At 32.0% G+C, this 18,461-nt stretch overlaps 1 protein-coding gene across 1 annotated transcript in view; it reads right to left on the bottom strand.

The window, feature by feature from the left end:
- Positions 1-18,461, bottom strand: part of LOC111628800 (kinesin-associated protein 3-like) — a 103,901-nt gene that overhangs the window by 5,456 nt on the left and 79,984 nt on the right. Inside the window, exon 19 of the mRNA XM_023372645.1 lies at positions 14,796-14,913. Within this exon, the coding sequence (XP_023228413.1) occupies positions 14,796-14,913 (118 nt within the window). The remainder of the gene's footprint in view (positions 1-14,795; positions 14,914-18,461) is intronic.

Raw genomic sequence — 18,461 nt, 5'->3', positions numbered from 1 at the left:
GATTTTGCCCTGGCCTGCTCGGTCTCCAGATCTCTCACCAATTGAAAACATCTGGTCATGGGGGTTGCTGAGAGACTGGCCTGCCACCCCTCTCCAGCTAATACGGTTGATGAAGTGTAACATAGACTTGAAGCAGCATGGAATGAGTTGCCCGTTTCTGTCATCCAAGCCCAGTTCGACTCCATGGCTAAACGGATAAGGGCCATTTTAGCTGCCAGGGCTGACATCTGTGTCTACTAATTTCGCATCCCTGTAAACCCCCAAACTGCTTGCAAATTTAACCATTTTGTCTTCATGCCATACTGTTTACGTACAATAAATATCTTTTTTTTATTTACTTTCCTGCTTGGTGTTGCAATTTTAATGGCCAGCAGTGTAGTAACTCCATAGATTCAAGTTATGTGGATTCATAAATATGCAGCTGTAATATTTCAACATAATACTAAACACTTATTAATTATCACTTTGCATGAATACAAAAGAGATGATATCAATATCAGCTGATATATAGCTACATCCTTCCTATAATTGTCTCATATGGTCCACCTTCAAACTAGAATTGATATAAGTTGCAACCATATGTGTGCAAAGTGGGTTTGTTTGTATCTTGGCACAATTTTTGCAAGATAGAGATGAACAAGTTGAAAAAGTGGATGCACTGTGGACAAGCTATGAGTAGGCAAAGAAACTGTCAAATTTTGACAGTTTGAAAGTTAAAGGCGCATACTATTCAAAAGAAAATGTCTGGATGTTGACTAAAGGTGTAATCCTATTTAACAACATGTGAACATTTGGCAAAAACATTAAGATACTTTTAAAAAAATTCACTTGAGAATGACTGGACCATTCACCATACACAATCCAATGACTTTAATCTCGGCTAAAGGAAGTTCTGCAAGGTCAACACTTCCAATCAAATGACGACGTGGAAGCTGCAGTGGGGAGATGCTTTAAGAGACCGGGCCAATATTTCTTCAGACACGGTATCAAAAGACTCGTATAGTGCCGGAACAAATGTTTAACAAACTTGGCAATTATGTATAAAATTAGAAGATTGATCACTGTACATTGTAATATTGTTTTCATTCCAATAAACATACCATAACGAGAGAATGAGCATTTTCAAACGTTTTTAAGATTCTCATTTATACTTAGTACTTATATATAAGATTTATATTGGGTTTATAATATCTAAAAAATATGAAGTGCACAGAAAATATCCACAGTGGTAAGAAAAGACACATTATAATACAGAGAGGAAAGTAAACATTATTGCTCTGTGTGACTTACACAGTTTATCAACTTGTGTGGAAACTTTAGGAATGAATTAATTGTGTAATTATAACATCCAAAAATTTACAAAAGACTATAGATTTCTTTCAAACAAATCTGCAACGTCGCCTACGGACCAACTGCCGTCAAAAAACCCAACACATTTAACTTTGCATTCGGTTACTTCCATTTTGGAAATAGTTATAAGTAAATCAATAAAACAATTTAATTATTAACACATGATATAAATAATGATGTGTGACTGGCTAAAATCAACTGTGATGTAATTACAGTTTAATGTGTCTCTTTGCCCAAATACAGATAATTTACTTGAGCGTATCTTATGATGAATGAATGTTTTGAAAATATTTTTAAAATCTTATATTTTATGAGACAATAATTATATTTTAAACTTTTTTTTTACAGATTACTCTTCTAAGAATTACTTTCTTTGTTATTTGAGAGAAATTTTTTAAATCTTCACAAATATTTCTGTAAAATACAATGGAACGAGTCTTTATGAAGATACGACAAATAAAACAAAACTGATTTTATCAAGAGAGGATTGAAAGAAAAATGAGCAATTATTTATTATGACATTGTCACAGTGCCAGACTGAAATTTTTCGTCACAATGTTCTCAATTTTAGTAGTATCTTGTTCCTGTACGTCATACTTTTCCTGTTAATAATAGAATTGTGTCGGTCATCTATCTAACTGTGTTTGGGGGAAATTGTTGAATTGAAATAATGCAACTTCTGTTCCAAACTGGAAGTTTCGCATGTAGTTAACCGGAGCCTGCCACCTGTAAGCTTTCTGTATCTGGTTTTGACGTTCATCTATCTAACTTCATTTTCAAGATTAAAGGGTGAACATCGGTGGGAATTTATATTCTACAATTTTTGAAAATTGCAGCAAATGACAAAATTTGCTAACACTGCAATGAAAGCAATTATTCAATATGTTGTAACAAAATTAGTATAGGTTTTAGACCAATTTGGTGTTTCCATTTGTGGATTTGCTATTGTCTATCTTTCTTAAAGATAACAGTAATTTTTTTCCCTTGGACTTTTCCTAAGAACAGATGTTGGCTCTTTGAATTTCCTTTTCTGTCTATTTTTAGGAAATTACTAGCAGATACTCAGAACTATCTGGTCAAAACAGTAATAAGGACAAACACTAAAATTAAAACTATATTAAAAGTTTTAATACTTTAGCATGGGCAGCACTGGGTATATCTGCTAGTCTTTAATAGAACTTTTTCAGTGAATTACATGACCTTTTTCAGTATACTTAAAAAAATGCAAAAGAATATAATGAGTCAATGACACAGTACTAAGACGCTCTCATTTATTTATTTGTGTATAAATATTACCAAATTTTGTTATTTTCTATGATCCAATTAGTACATTTTATTCTAAAAATGATTCATAACTATTTTCTTACCTATATGTTAACTGTTAAACAGATTCTATTTACTTATGCATGCTAATATTTCAAGTACAAATTTAGTTTTGGTAAATATATTTATATTGATATATATAATGATTATATTGATATATCTTTAAAATTTATAATAAGTATATATATATATGCTTAATGCTTATTAGTATATATATATATATATATATGTAATAAGCATTAAGGATACCCTTTTAAAGATAAAATTGTTAGAATTAATAGTAAATATTGATATATGTAATATGTGTTAAGTCCTCATTTTATGAAAAGAATGTATTTCTTGAATGTTATCATCAAACAAAACATATAGTAATTTACACTGATGATTTCAATACAATAACTAGAAATGTATGAATATGAAATATAGACCTATTAAAATATCCAACATATCCAGACTGATCACCCCCAAAAATTCCTGGGTTTTCAACCTGTCCAGATTTGATCCCGGATCTCCAAGAGTGGTGGTTGTCTCCTTAACTGCTTAGCCATCTAGCCATCAGTCAAAAACAACCATCAGGTATTGTTATCATCAAACAACCAATAATAGAGATTTCTGGATATATTATCCAATGCTCAAATTGGTTCAAATGAACTTTGTTGGCAATGAGCAATTAATTAAATTAACTTTCTTTTTAATATTTGAGATGTCTGAAGATGGCCTATTGTATTGGGTTGAAAATGTTAATGTTTAGATAGGTTGTGGCCAATGTTTTTATCGTGAAAACTTTGGATGTTGAGTGCCGCAATCTGGCAAGTCTAGAAGGTTGACAATGGCGTTTGCTACGTCTAGCATGGCGAGTAGATGTTTGGCTTATACAGTACTTCTTCATTTTTTTTGTGTTTGGAGTTAAAAATTACGATGTATTTTATTAAAATAATGACTATTATTGTAAAGAAACAGATGATTTTAATCCAGAAATTATTTAATTATTCAATTCTTTTGCAAGTGATGCAAGTGATGTGAAGTGCCTATAGAATTTACATATATTTGTGTTCATGACAGCAACAGCTTATCATAATTCTGTAGGAGTAGGTTTGTTCTTTCACAGCATCTTCTAGGCCCACCAGTGGCCAAGCAGTCTTCGTTCCCTGAACACTGGGAGTTTGGATGGGCTGGCCACGTGGAGTTTTCTGGGTTTTCTCCACATCCGTAACACCTAAATAGGGGCCAGTTTTCCTTAAAAAGACCACCCAGAAGGCATCCTCCCTAGGCAGATTGCCCAAGTGTTGCATTGCCATAACTAACTAAACAAACAGCATCATCTACCACCAACAATGTAATATGTTTGTAAATTTTTTTTAAATAATTTCCTGAGCTGCTTTCAGATTTACATAAACCACTACTTCCCTCAACAAAAATATGAGGTAGTCCTATTGTATGGTAGGAGACGCAACGCTAATTAAAAATAATTATTTAGTGTTATTAAACATCCTATAAATACTTTAAAATAGTTTAATTTGTTTATTTACCTTTGCTGGTAACATTCGTCATTGTTAAATGTTTTTGCCATTTTTCAACAATATCTCATGAGTCAGTGCACAACGTGAATGGCGCAACATGTTTTACTTGAAGTTCAAATGTCAAACGTGTACTTCTGCTTGCCATACAAGTTTAACATTTGAACTTCAGCCACAAACCTCTCTATTGTTAAATAAATGTTTCTCAGCATCAGGTATTTGATGATTCATTAAATATTTGAGACAGCAATGAAATAAATAATTATTTTTTATTCTGCATCATAGTGTTTATGTTGTTTTTTTAATTTTGTTGTTATTTAACAAAATTTAATAATAACGATTTAAAAATTATTCCCCTATGGACAAAATCTCAAAATCTGATTGAAAACTCTTGATGCATCTTAGAATCAAGGAAGTATGTTAATAATAAAGGACTATATATAGATGCACACAGCACTTGAGTTAGACTGGAATGGTATTGTTTTTCTTTTTACAATTCTCTGAAATCATCTTGTTACTTTAAATTACAAAAATATAATCCAGAAGTTATTTCTGGCATTATATTTTTTGTCAATTTTAAGAAACATTTTCTTAAAATGAATTTTCTACAGAATTTTTAGTAAGTGACCAAGATAAAGATAAACTAATATTTGTTTTTTTACCATCTATTTGAGATTTTATGTAAATTATACCTCTTGTCCATCCCCTGCGAATAAATCACAAAATACTCGCATCAATAAAAACATCAAGAAAATATTTTAAAGATACAACACATATGAGCATGGAAATTGTCTTCATCCATCCTGATTATCTTCATTATTTTTTATTTATGCTGCAGAAATTCAACAAGAATATTGCTATAAGTGTGAGTGCCCTTTTACAGACAGCATTGTGATTTGAGTTGCTACTTCTGCACCACATGTGCTCATGCATCTGCCTTTAACCTCTGGACTTTTGGAGTGGCTGCATGCACTTTAACAATTTCCAATATTTGTGTGAGTGTTTGTCTTTCTTTTACAGACATATTAACTAAAGAGATTTTATGTGAAACTAATACAGATCCTTAAATAGTTTAAGAAGTATTAAAATATTTCCTACCATTATAAAACTGCAGTTTTTCGCTCACTAATGGGTTGAAGCTGTTGTCTATTTGAAATTGGTCATGCAGCTCAAACACAAGTCATCCAGAGAAATAAAGATAGAAAGATGATACAAGATTACTAAATATGTTGTTATAAACAAAAGCTATAAAAACAAGAATCATTAAATGGAGCCAATTACTTCTTAATGCATAATTTTTATTATTTACAGATAATGTGAGTCTAATAGACTTATTGTATGAGATGCATATTTCTGTTGTTGAGATAGGTAAAAGGTATTGTGCAGACTTAAATTGTTGTTGTTTTAAGGTGCTTCTTGCTTTTAGTGAATTATTGAAGTGTTAAGTTACTTGCTGCAAAATTGCAAAGTATTTCCATCAAGTAACTTAAAATATATTGGGTTGTTTGGAAAGTAAGTTCGTTTTTTTTACCACTAGACGGATTAGTGGTATTTTTCCCGCCATTTTCGTTCTAAACCGTATTATCATTATATATTTTGACAGCTAGCATATTATGGCTAATTTGTAAAAAATTTTGTTTGATTTCGTGCAATTGTTTATTTTTTGTGTCCCATCAAATATGGAAGATCGAAAGCAGCATCTTTGGCATATTTTGCTTTTTTATTACCAANCTTCAGACACGGTATCAAAAGACTCGTATAGTGCCGGAACAAATGTTTAACAAACTTGGCAATTATGTATAAAATTAGAAGATTGATCACTGTACATTGTCTGTCATCAGATCAGTTTCCATTATGAGCTCTAAAATGCTCTTTATTTCTCAGATGTCTAAGATAACTAAAAAACACACTCAAAGGAAGAAGACTTGCCAGCATTCCAGAGATAGAAAAAAAATGACTGAGCTTATGAGCATTCCGTAAAAAGCGTTCCTGGACTGTTTCAAAAAGTGGAAACACCATTGGGATAAGTGTGTACATTGGGGAGGAGACTACTTTGAAGGGGACCCTGGCAAATAAATTGTAAGTGAAATATTTTTTTTGTAATAAATAAAGTTTGGGAACTTTTTGAACAACCCTTGTATATTTAAGGATTGGGCTACAATATACTTGTGGCCCAAAATTCCATGACTTCTTCTAATGTGGCCCAGAGAAACAAAAATGTTGGACACCCTTGCTCTATACGGTCAGGCACAAATCTGAAACCAACTACTGGCGGTCGAGCGGATTTACCTGCTCGGCCGCAGTTGGACAAACTGCCCGAGGCTAATTCACATAGCATTTTTTTAATGAAAATAAATGCCGATACATATACTACATTATTACACCAATAGGATTCATCAGATAAAAATTTCAAATTATCTTTATTTGTTAAAATATACACTGCTGGCCATTAAAATTGCAACACCAGGAAGGAATGATTGTACGAACGTCAAAATCATATGAAAGGAAGAAGAGGTTGGGATATTCAAATGATTAGTATTTCAGCACATTTAGACGATGCAGGAGGGACAAACGACATCTGAAGCACTGCATAAAAGAAAAGTTGTGAGGTGGATTTCTCATTCAGAAATTGCTTTGTAAGGTTGGGGTTTCTTCAGAATATCATGTTATGCCTCGAATAAGAACAAGAAACGCTTACCAGCAAGTGTCGGAATTCAGTAGAGGCAGGTTCTTTGTCTATCGAGTGTGTGGATTATTGTTCCGTGATATTGCCATTCGCACTCGTCAGAATCCAACTACTGTCATGCGAATATGGAATCGATGGGTTGCTGAGGGTCTTACTGAACGACATGCAGGATCTCAACAACCTCCCATGACTAATGCCCCAGAGGACAGACATATTGTGAGGTTGGCCATGCAAAACCGTACAACCACATCACGGACCATTAATCAGGAAATGAGCTTGTTTGCAGCAGCATTGACTGTCAGCACAGTGACCATTACTTCAGCTTCCCTTGACAATGCAACATAGAAAGAGACGGCAACTCTGGTGCACCCAACAACAAAACTGGATACAAAAGTGGCACAATGTCGTCTTTTCGGACAAGTTCCAGTTCTGCGTGCAGCATTCTGATGGTCGTATACGTGTCTGGAGGCTCTGAGGAGACCACTTGTCACCTGCTTGCATTCAATATCGACATAGGGGCCCTGCACCTGGTGTGATGATATGTGATGATATGGGCAGCCATTGGGTACACGACACGCACATCTCTAGTTTGGATCGACAGTAACTTGAATGCAGATTGGTACATTTCTGATATCTTACGTTCAGTGGTTGTGCCCTATATCTTCGAGGCTTGCAAAATGCCATCTTCCAACAAGATAATGCAAGATCTCATGTTGCACATCATGTTCTGACTTTTCTCGATACAGAGGGTATTCGATTTTGTCCTGGCCTGCACGGTCTCCAGATCTCTCAACAATTGAAAACATCTGGTCATGGGGGTTGCTGAGAGACTGGCCCGCCACCCCTCTCCAGCTAATACAGTTGATGAAGTGTAACATAGACTTGAAGCAGCATGGAATGAGTTGCCCGTTTCTGTCATCCAAGCCCAGTTCGACTCCATGGCTAAACGGATAAGGGCCATTTTAGCTGCCAGGGCTGACATCTGTGTCTACTAATTTCGCATCCCTGTAAACCCCCAAACTGCTTGCAAATTTAACCATTTTGTCTTCATGCCATACTGTTTACGTACAATAAATATCTTTTTTTTATTTACTTTCCTGCTTGGTGTTGCAATTTTAATGGCCAGCAGTGTAGTAACTCCATAGATTCAAGTTATGTGGATTCATAAATATGCAGCTGTAATATTTCAACATAATACTAAACACTTATTAATTATCACTTTGCATGAATACAAAAGAGATGATATCAATATCAGCTGATATATAGCTACATCCTTCCTATAATTGTCTCATATGGTCCACCTTCAAACTAGAATTGATATAAGTTGCAACCATATGTGTGCAAAGTGGGTTTGTTTGTATCTTGGCACAATTTTTGCAAGATAGAGATGAACAAGTTGAAAAAGTGGATGCACTGTGGACAAGCTATGAGTAGGCAAAGAAACTGTCAAATTTTGACAGTTTGAAAGTTAAAGGCGCATACTATTCAAAAGAAAATGTCTGGATGTTGACTAAAGGTGTAATCCTATTTAACAACATGTGAACATTTGGCAAAAACATTAAGATACTTTTAAAAAAATTCACTTGAGAATGACTGGACCATTCACCATACACAATCCAATGACTTTAATCTCGGCTAAAGGAAGTTCTGCAAGGTCAACACTTCCAATCAAACGACGACGTGGAAGCTGCAGTGGGGAGATGCTTTAAGAGACCGGGCCAATATTTCTTCAGACACGGTATCAAAAGACTCGTATAGTGCCGGAACAAATGTTTAACAAACTTGGCAATTATGTATAAAATTAGAAGATTGATCACTGTACATTGTAATATTGTTTTCATTCCAATAAACATACCATAACGAGAGAATGAGCATTTTCAAACGTTTTTAAGATTCTCATTTATACTTAGTACTTATATATAAGATTTATATTGGGTTTATAATATCTAAAAAATATGAAGTGCACAGAAAATATCCACAGTGGTAAGAAAAGACACATTATAATACAGAGAGGAAAGTAAACATTATTGCTCTGTGTGACTTACACAGTTTATCAACTTGTGTGGAAACTTTAGGAATGAATTAACTGTGTAATTATAACATCCAAAAATTTACAAAAGACTATAGATTTCTTTCAAACAAATCTGCAACGTCGCCTACGGACCAACTGCCGTCAAAAAACCCAACACATTTAACTTTGCATTCGGTTACTTCCATTTTGGAAATAGTTATAAGTAAATCAATAAAACAATTTAATTATTAACACATGATATAAATAATGATGTGTGACTGGCTAAAATCAACTGTGATGTAATTACAGTTTAATGTGTCTCTTTGCCCAAATACAGATAATTTACTTGAGCGTATCTTATGATGAATGAATGTTTTGAAAATATTTTTAAAATCTTATATTTTATGAGACAATAATTATATTTTAAACTTTTTTTTTACAGATTACTCTTCTAAGAATTACTTTCTTTGTTATTTGAGAGAAATTTTTTAAATCTTCACAAATATTTCTGTAAAATACAATGGAACGAGTCTTTATGAAGATACGACAAATAAAACAAAACTGATTTTATCAAGAGAGGATTGAAAGAAAAATGAGCAATTATTTATTATGACATTGTCACAGTGCCAGACTGAAATTTTTCGTCACAATGTTCTCAATTTTAGTAGTATCTTGTTCCTGTACGTCATACTTTTCCTGTTAATAATAGAATTGTGTCGGTCATCTATCTAACTGTGTTTGGGGGAAATTGTTGAATTGAAATAATGCAACTTCTGTTCCAAACTGGAAGTTTCGCATGTAGTTAACCGGAGCCTGCCACCTGTAAGCTTTCTGTATCTGGTTTTGACGTTCATCTATCTAACTTCATTTTCAAGATTAAAGGGTGAACATCGGTGGGAATTTATATTCTACAATTTTTGAAAATTGCAGCAAATGACAAAATTTGCTAACACTGCAATGAAAGCAATTATTCAATATGTTGTAACAAAATTAGTATAGGTTTTAGACCAATTTGGTGTTTCCATTTGTGGATTTGCTATTGTCTATCTTTCTTAAAGATAACAGTAATTTTTTTCCCTTGGACTTTTCCTAAGAACAGATGTTGGCTCTTTGAATTTCCTTTTCTGTCTATTTTTAGGAAATTACTAGCAGATACTCAGAACTATCTGGTCAAAACAGTAATAAGGACAAACACTAAAATTAAAACTATATTAAAAGTTTTAATACTTTAGCATGGGCAGCACTGGGTATATCTGCTAGTCTTTAATAGAACTTTTTCAGTGAATTACATGACCTTTTTCAGTATACTTAAAAAAATGCAAAAGAATATAATGAGTCAATGACACAGTACTAAGACGCTCTCATTTATTTATTTGTGTATAAATATTACCAAATTTTGTTATTTTCTATGATCCAATTAGTACATTTTATTCTAAAAATGATTCATAACTATTTTCTTACCTATATGTTAACTGTTAAACAGATTCTATTTACTTATGCATGCTAATATTTCAAGTACAAATTTAGTTTTGGTAAATATATTTATATTGATATATATAATGATTATATTGATATATCTTTAAAATTTATAATAAGTATATATATATATGCTTAATGCTTATTAGTATATATATATATATATATATGTAATAAGCATTAAGGATACCCTTTTAAAGATAAAATTGTTAGAATTAATAGTAAATATTGATATATGTAATATGTGTTAAGTCCTCATTTTATGAAAAGAATGTATTTCTTGAATGTTATCATCAAACAAAACATATAGTAATTTACACTGATGATTTCAATACAATAACTAGAAATGTATGAATATGAAATATAGACCTATTAAAATATCCAACATATCCAGACTGATCACCCCCAAAAATTCCTGGGTTTTCAACCTGTCCAGATTTGATCCCGGATCTCCAAGAGTGGTGGTTGTCTCCTTAACTGCTTAGCCATCTAGCCATCAGTCAAAAACAACCATCAGGTATTGTTATCATCAAACAACCAATAATAGAGATTTCTGGATATATTATCCAATGCTCAAATTGGTTCAAATGAACTTTGTTGGCAATGAGCAATTAATTAAATTAACTTTCTTTTTAATATTTGAGATGTCTGAAGATGGCCTATTGTATTGGGTTGAAAATGTTAATGTTTAGATAGGTTGTGGCCAATGTTTTTATCGTGAAAACTTTGGATGTTGAGTGCCGCAATCTGGCAAGTTTAGAAGGTTGACAATGGCGTTTGCTACGTCTAGCATGGCGAGTAGATGTTTGGCTTATACAGTACTTCTTCATTTTTTTTGTGTTTGGAGTTAAAAATTACGATGTATTTTATTAAAATAATGACTATTATTGTAAAGAAACAGATGATTTTAATCCAGAAATTATTTAATTATTCAATTCTTTTGCAAGTGATGCAAGTGATGTGAAGTGCCTATAGAATTTACATATATTTGTGTTCATGACAGCAACAGCTTATCATAATTCTGTAGGAGTAGGTTTGTTCTTTCACAGCATCTTCTAGGCCCACCAGTGGCCAAGCAGTCTTCGTTCCCTGAACACTGGGAGTTTGGATGGGCTGGCCACGTGGAGTTTTCTGGGTTTTCTCCACATCTGTAACACCTAAATAGGGGCCAGTTTTCCTTAAAAAGACCACCCAGAAGGCATCCTCCCTAGGCAGATTGCCCAAGTGTTGCATTGCCATAACTAACTAAACAAACAGCATCATCTACCACCAACAATGTAATATGTTTGTAAATTTTTTTTAAATAATTTCCTGAGCTGCTTTCAGATTTACATAAACCACTACTTCCCTCAACAAAAATATGAGGTAGTCCTATTGTATGGTAGGAGACGCGACGCTAATTAAAAATAATTATTTAGTGTTATTAAACATCCTATAAATACTTTAAAATAGTTTAATTTGTTTATTTACCTTTGCTGGTAACATTCGTCATTGTTAAATGTTTTTGCCATTTTTCAACAATATCTCATGAGTCAGTGCACAACGTGAATGGCGCAACATGTTTTACTTGAAGTTCAAATGTCAAACGTGTACTTCTGCTTGCCATACAAGTTTAACATTTGAACTTCAGCCACAAACCTCTCTATTGTTAAATAAATGTTTCTCAGCATCAGGTATTTGATGATTCATTAAATATTTGAGACAGCAATGAAATAAATAATTATTTTTTATTCTGCATCATAGTGTTTATGTTGTTTTTTTAATTTTGTTGTTATTTAACAAAATTTAATAATAACGATTTAAAAATTATTCCCCTATGGACAAAATCTCAAAATCTGATTGAAAACTCTTGATGCATCTTAGAATCAAGGAAGTATGTTAATAATAAAGGACTATATATAGATGCACACAGCACTTGAGTTAGACTGGAATGGTATTGTTTTTCTTTTTACAATTCTCTGAAATCATCTTGTTACTTTAAATTACAAAAATATAATCCAGAAGTTATTTCTGGCATTATATTTTTTGTCAATTTTAAGAAACATTTTCTTAAAATGAATTTTCTACAGAATTTTTAGTAAGTGACCAAGATAAAGATAAACTAATATTTGTTTTTTTACCATCTATTTGAGATTTTATGTAAATTATACCTCTTGTCCATCCCCTGCGAATAAATCACAAAATACTCGCATCAATAAAAACATCAAGAAAATATTTTAAAGATACGTAATAAATATAGTAATAAATATTTTAGATTACCTTAAATAAATTAAGCATTGTACATGTACAGTACACGCATAAGCCAGCTAGTATTTTTTAATATTTTTAATTATTTTTTCTGAAATTTTAAAATATTTTATAGAAAATTTGTTGAATAAATATTTATAAAATGAGGACTTAATATATGTTAAATAATAATAATAATAATAATTACTCCTGAAAACGACCACCATTTAGAAGTGTCCGTTGTTTAGAGGTGGCCGTTCTNTAATAATTATTATTATTATTAAAAATAATTGTCGTAATTTAATTATTGAAAATGTGTTACTTTATGCAATTATTTAAAATAACTGCAAGAAAAAAAGCAAATTTTATGTTAATAATAATCTAATTTCTTTAACTTATAATTATTTCATTATCAATAATTTCTTATAAAACTACTGTGTGAATGTGAGATATTTAAATTATAATTTCAATGAATTAAGTGCTCTTCGTTAAAATATAATTACTTATTAAATATTCTCTTACAATAAGTTGTGCAACCGAGTAATGTCAATTTTATATATATTTAAAATTTTGTTTAGATTTTACATTTTAGAAATTACGACATGCAGCTAGATTAAGGTTTTAAACAAAGCGAGTGCATCTTTAAAATAGTGGACTACAAAATGAGCATCCATAATACAATACTCACAGGCAATTGACTGCATGTTATCTGGATTTGATTCTTGGCACTACTGACTTGTGGTCTATGATTAAAAAAAAAAACAAAAACACAAACAAAAACATATGGAAAACAGATTATAATATTTTGGAAAATATCCTTATTTGTTTTTAAATTTTTATGATATAAAATACAAACTATTTACTAAATTTTTCTGGAAATTTAGTCCAATATTATGTAGTTAAACATTAATTAAATGTATCCTACACTCATATATACATACATACTAAAATACAAGATATTTCACAAAAAGTTTCTCTCTCTATGAAAATCTCTATGAAATTTAAGCTTTTTCCACTTAATTTCATATATTAAATTTAATAATTATTAGCAGCACTTGCTATAATAGTATATAAGTTTATTATAAATTAGCACTTAAGGTCTAATCTAGTCATCTTTAGGTCATTTTTATCAGTATAAAATACATTTAAAAAATTACCATTTTAATGCAAAGAACCTGAGGATAATCTATATAGACTAAAAGTGCTAATCTATATGCTAGTAAGGTGTTGATTTCTTATTTTGAGCTTCAACCAACCTTATTATTAACAGTTAATTAAAACTTCTCATAGATTTTAAGTTTCACATCATTAATCCATAATTAGCTGTAGTTTTTTCAGCAAAGCTGCTTGTATAAGGTGGTGATTTTCTGACAGTTTTACACGTGTAATTATATTACATGTAATTGGCCTTTCTCAAATTTGACAATTCTGAAAAATTCTGTGATGTGTCTTCTCTGCACATGCAAAATTTCATGATCATATGGTTGTTTAGTTTAAAAGATACTGTTTTGTTTACAGAACAATGCCCTTGACTGAACGCCCGTAGGAAACCCTACAAACTGTAGTAGTATGGGCTAATATGAAATGAATTCAGCTGGAAATAAATGACAGGAAAGTGGAGATATTTATCAGATAGGCCAGAAAATGATTTACCTGTATATTTCAGATGCAAAATAAACATTTGAATTGTTGAAAGGCATAGTGCCCTATGCTAACTTATGGAGACAAGCATTCAAGCTCATAATGATTTGCAGAGCACATATCGTTATGTCATGCATAGCTGACAAGCATCCATGACATCATGATTACCTCATGATTTGGTGATCTGACATAATTTCTGATGATGTCAGAAATGATGTCATATTGCCACATGATTGCATGCATAAAAATCAGAGTTTTATGCCTGCAATCATGTGGCAATAAAGAAATACCGTATGCAATCACATGAGTAAGATTAAGATTTTCCACAGTGATTTTTTGAATACTTATGATAAGGAGGAAAAATTTTTTAACCAAAATTTTCACACAGATGAATGGACAGAACAGTTGTGTTTTCATGATCTCATGTTAAGTAAATCAATTTGGTGAAAAGTGCCTGTGAAAAACTAGCAAGTGAGGAAAATCACCACAACCACAAACAATTGCAGATTAATATTTAGTTAACAAATGATTAAATACAGAATGAATTTTTTAAATCAACTTTTACCTATTTTTATATCTCGATCTTGGTCTTCCTGCAGATTCTGTATTTTTATTACTTATAAATTCAGTTTCAAGAAGTTCTGGAGAGAGACTGCCATCACTGAGAAGACTGTCATGGGCACCTAATTAAATTTTTTTATTTATTAAAATAAGAATATATTATACATTATCACTGTATATATTTACAACACACAAACACCTATGCAATACACTGTATAATTACACTTACACACACATACTGTACACAGACAAGTTTTTCCATTTGTCTGACAATATTAAATATTGTAAAATTTATAATTCAGTTTTATTTTTGAATCTATGTTCTGTGGAAAAAACAAGAAATTCTAAAGAAAATGTTAAACTAAAAATTGAATTGTAGTGTGTCAATACTGCATTTACGTAGGAGTGTTAGCAGAATGATAGCTCAAAACAACCTATCAGAACAACAGAACTGTTGAATTTGCAACTTAATAATGATGATGGTGACAGACAAATAAGCATGTAGTATATTCTTAGCCACAGAAATTTATAAAAATAAAATTATTAATAATGAAATCAAACTATTAATTTTTGGAATCCTACTCGTGATTCTTCGGACTTAAAATTATCAACATTCACCAAACTGGATTAATTCAGCTTGCAGAAAGTTATGATGGATTTTCAAAGTTCTGATAGTTCAAATTCATCGTGTAAAAACTGATATACAGTCAAACCTCAATTTAGCATCACTATTTATTTATCTCTGAAAACTGCACTGAACTTTGAAGTATCTCAAACAAAAGAATTATGTATAGTATTGGGGTCTATAAACAAGTTTGAGTATGAAAGACATGCTTTGATGATGCATAATTTTGCATTGAAAATAATAACATCTACTGAATTGCAGATACTGAAAGATTATCTAATATTTATAAAGAAGATCCATTCACAAGTATTTATTGACACTTTACAAGGTATAATATATAGGAGGGTGATGTGTCAAACTTTTACTGTATATTCCTCTAAACTGGTAATTTAGTAGAATCTACTTATTGTAAGCACTTTGAAACTTGCATAACAAATAATTATAACTGATCAACATTAAGTAGAATTTAAAAAATAAGACTGTAATCAGTGTAAATTCTGGTTTTACTGAATTTGACATCAAAAAAAGACATGTTAAAACAAAAAAAAATGTATAACTTGAAGACTTATTAATTATAATTATTATTATTATTAATTAATAGTAATTCATCCAATGTTGCTTATCTCTGTTTTATGCAGTACAGTCTTTAACAATAGGTAGCAAATGATTAAGTAAGAAATACCAGAAATTTAAACTATTTTAAAGTGAGAAAATAATGATTAAAATGATTACATTTAATATTAGTAATCACTAATCATTAAGAAATGATAATAATAACTGATAGCGGCAGCATGTTATCAGCCACATGTTGAGGATTATATCACAAAGACAGTTTTAAAATACATCGCTGGCCATCCAAAATGCAACACCAAGAACCAGAGATATCACAGCCAAATTTATTTAAGAGATAACATGTTGTACAATTATCAAATGATTGAAAATACAGTCTTTTTGTGAAGTGAGGAAGATGATGGAATCAATATGGAGTGTTGCCGCCATTGCTGGCTATAACCGCTGCTACATGCCTCAGCATTGACTCAAAGAGGCTTTGGATATGTTGTTGGAGTTATAGCATTCCATGCTGCTTCCACATATTGCCAAAGTTGACCTGGTGTAGCAGTGGGCGGTGTATCCTGGGCCAGTCGTTCTGCAATCGTCGACCAGATGTTTTCTATAGGTGAGAGATCAGGAGAACAAGGAGGCCAAGGCGGTAATGCAATCTGATGGGCAAAGAAGAAGTCTTGAGCAATGCATGCCATGTGTAGTCATGCATTATCCTGTTGGAATGTGGCCATTGGCACACTCTGAAGGTATGGGAGGACAACAGGCTCCAACACCTCAGAGATATAGCACTTGGCTGGTCAGTGTACCAGCAGTGCATACTAGGGGGTGCGGGAGTGGAATCCAATACCACCCCAAACCATAATACTGGGTCTAGGACCAGTATGGCAATATATAAGGCAACAGTTCAGCAGTCTCTCACCACAATGTCTCCAGACTCTAATCCAACCATCGTGGTGTTGCAGGCAGAAGTGGGATTCATCAGTAAAAACAATGTCATTTCATTTGGTTGTCCATGTCTGTTGTTCATTGTACCATTGCCGGCGCAAACGTCTGTGGTTTTGACTCAATAGTAAACGCAGCAATGGATGCCTTGCGGACATTCCACTCTGCTGCAAATGATGTCGAATGGTATGCGCGGACACCGATTGTTTCGCAACAGACCGAATTTGTTGTGATGTGGTTTGTGATGTGGCACAGTGATCCATCACTGCCATGTGCACGATATGTCTGTCATCATGCGCAGTGGTGCAACAAGGTGGGTGAAATCGGTCCTGTTGATCAGTCGTTCCCTCCTGCATTCAGTGGTTACAGATCCACATCACAGTTTCTTGGTTATGTCCAACATGATCACCAATTTCTCTGAAGGATAATCTGCAATCTCTATAGGCAACTATTCTTCCTCTGTCGAACTCAGAAAAGTGCTCGAAAGACACTCGTTTTCTTCTGAATGGCATACTGAAGCTGCTTATGCCAAAAAAACTGCACAAAAGAACAATTCCAGTACTTCAAAATGGTCTTCTATTCTCCCTTTATATAGCGCTTGCAGGTGGCACAACAGGCACCCGTGATGTGCGTCTGTGCTGAAATGCTAATCATTTGCACATCTCATAGCCACAAACATATGGTGCAAATTTTACTTGATTTGGATGCTTTCTTCAGGGTGTTGCATTTTGGATGGCCAGCAGTGTACTTCTTTGCTTGAAGATAATTATGACTCTATCTGGAGCACTAATTATACTAAGCAAAATTTTATAAGTATATTATAATTCAACTTAAATCTTTTGAAACATGCTAAATTCTGATAACATTAAATTATTCATAACAATGTTTATAAATACCATGAATGAGCAGATTCTCCTATCTACCAGTTAATTTATAGTTTAAAATTTAAAAATAATATCCAAAATTTTTAAATATTTAATAATATATGAGAAAATTTTAAAAACTTTTTAGTGCAATAATAAATGATCTTTTTTTAGATTTGATTATAAATTATAATTTATAATGTTGAATTAAAAAGAATGATTTTGTTAATTATATATATATCTTGAACCAGTGTCATATCCAGGAGGTGAACCAAGGGGGCCTGGCATCCAAAAGGAAAAGAAACAATAATAAATTTTCTAACTGAATTAAAATTCATGTTTATTTATTTATATTGAGTCATGTGTTCTATTTCTATATTACCTATGAATTAGCAGTCACATATGGTGGAAATTTTATTGAATTTGCATTAAAATTTTTTTATTCATTGAACTAGGCTCCCTTAAGATTAAATCTTAAGTACACCACTGTCTTGAACAGTTTTTTTTTATAGAAAATAATTTTAATTTTTGAAATTTAGTTAAGAAAGGATTTGAAATTAATTCCTTAAAAAAAATTATTATTATTATTATTTTGATTACACTGCTATTTGTTATATTATTATAGTTGAAACTTTTTCAGTCTGACATTCCACAATTTGATAATTCTTAGATCTGT

The sequence above is a fragment of the Centruroides sculpturatus genome, unplaced genomic scaffold, assembly GCF_000671375.1.
Source record: "Centruroides sculpturatus isolate CEXI.00-Female unplaced genomic scaffold, Cexi_2.0 scaffold590, whole genome shotgun sequence".
NCBI lineage: Eukaryota > Metazoa > Arthropoda > Arachnida > Scorpiones > Buthidae > Centruroides > Centruroides sculpturatus.
This window is presented reverse-complemented; position numbering and strand designations above follow the sequence as displayed.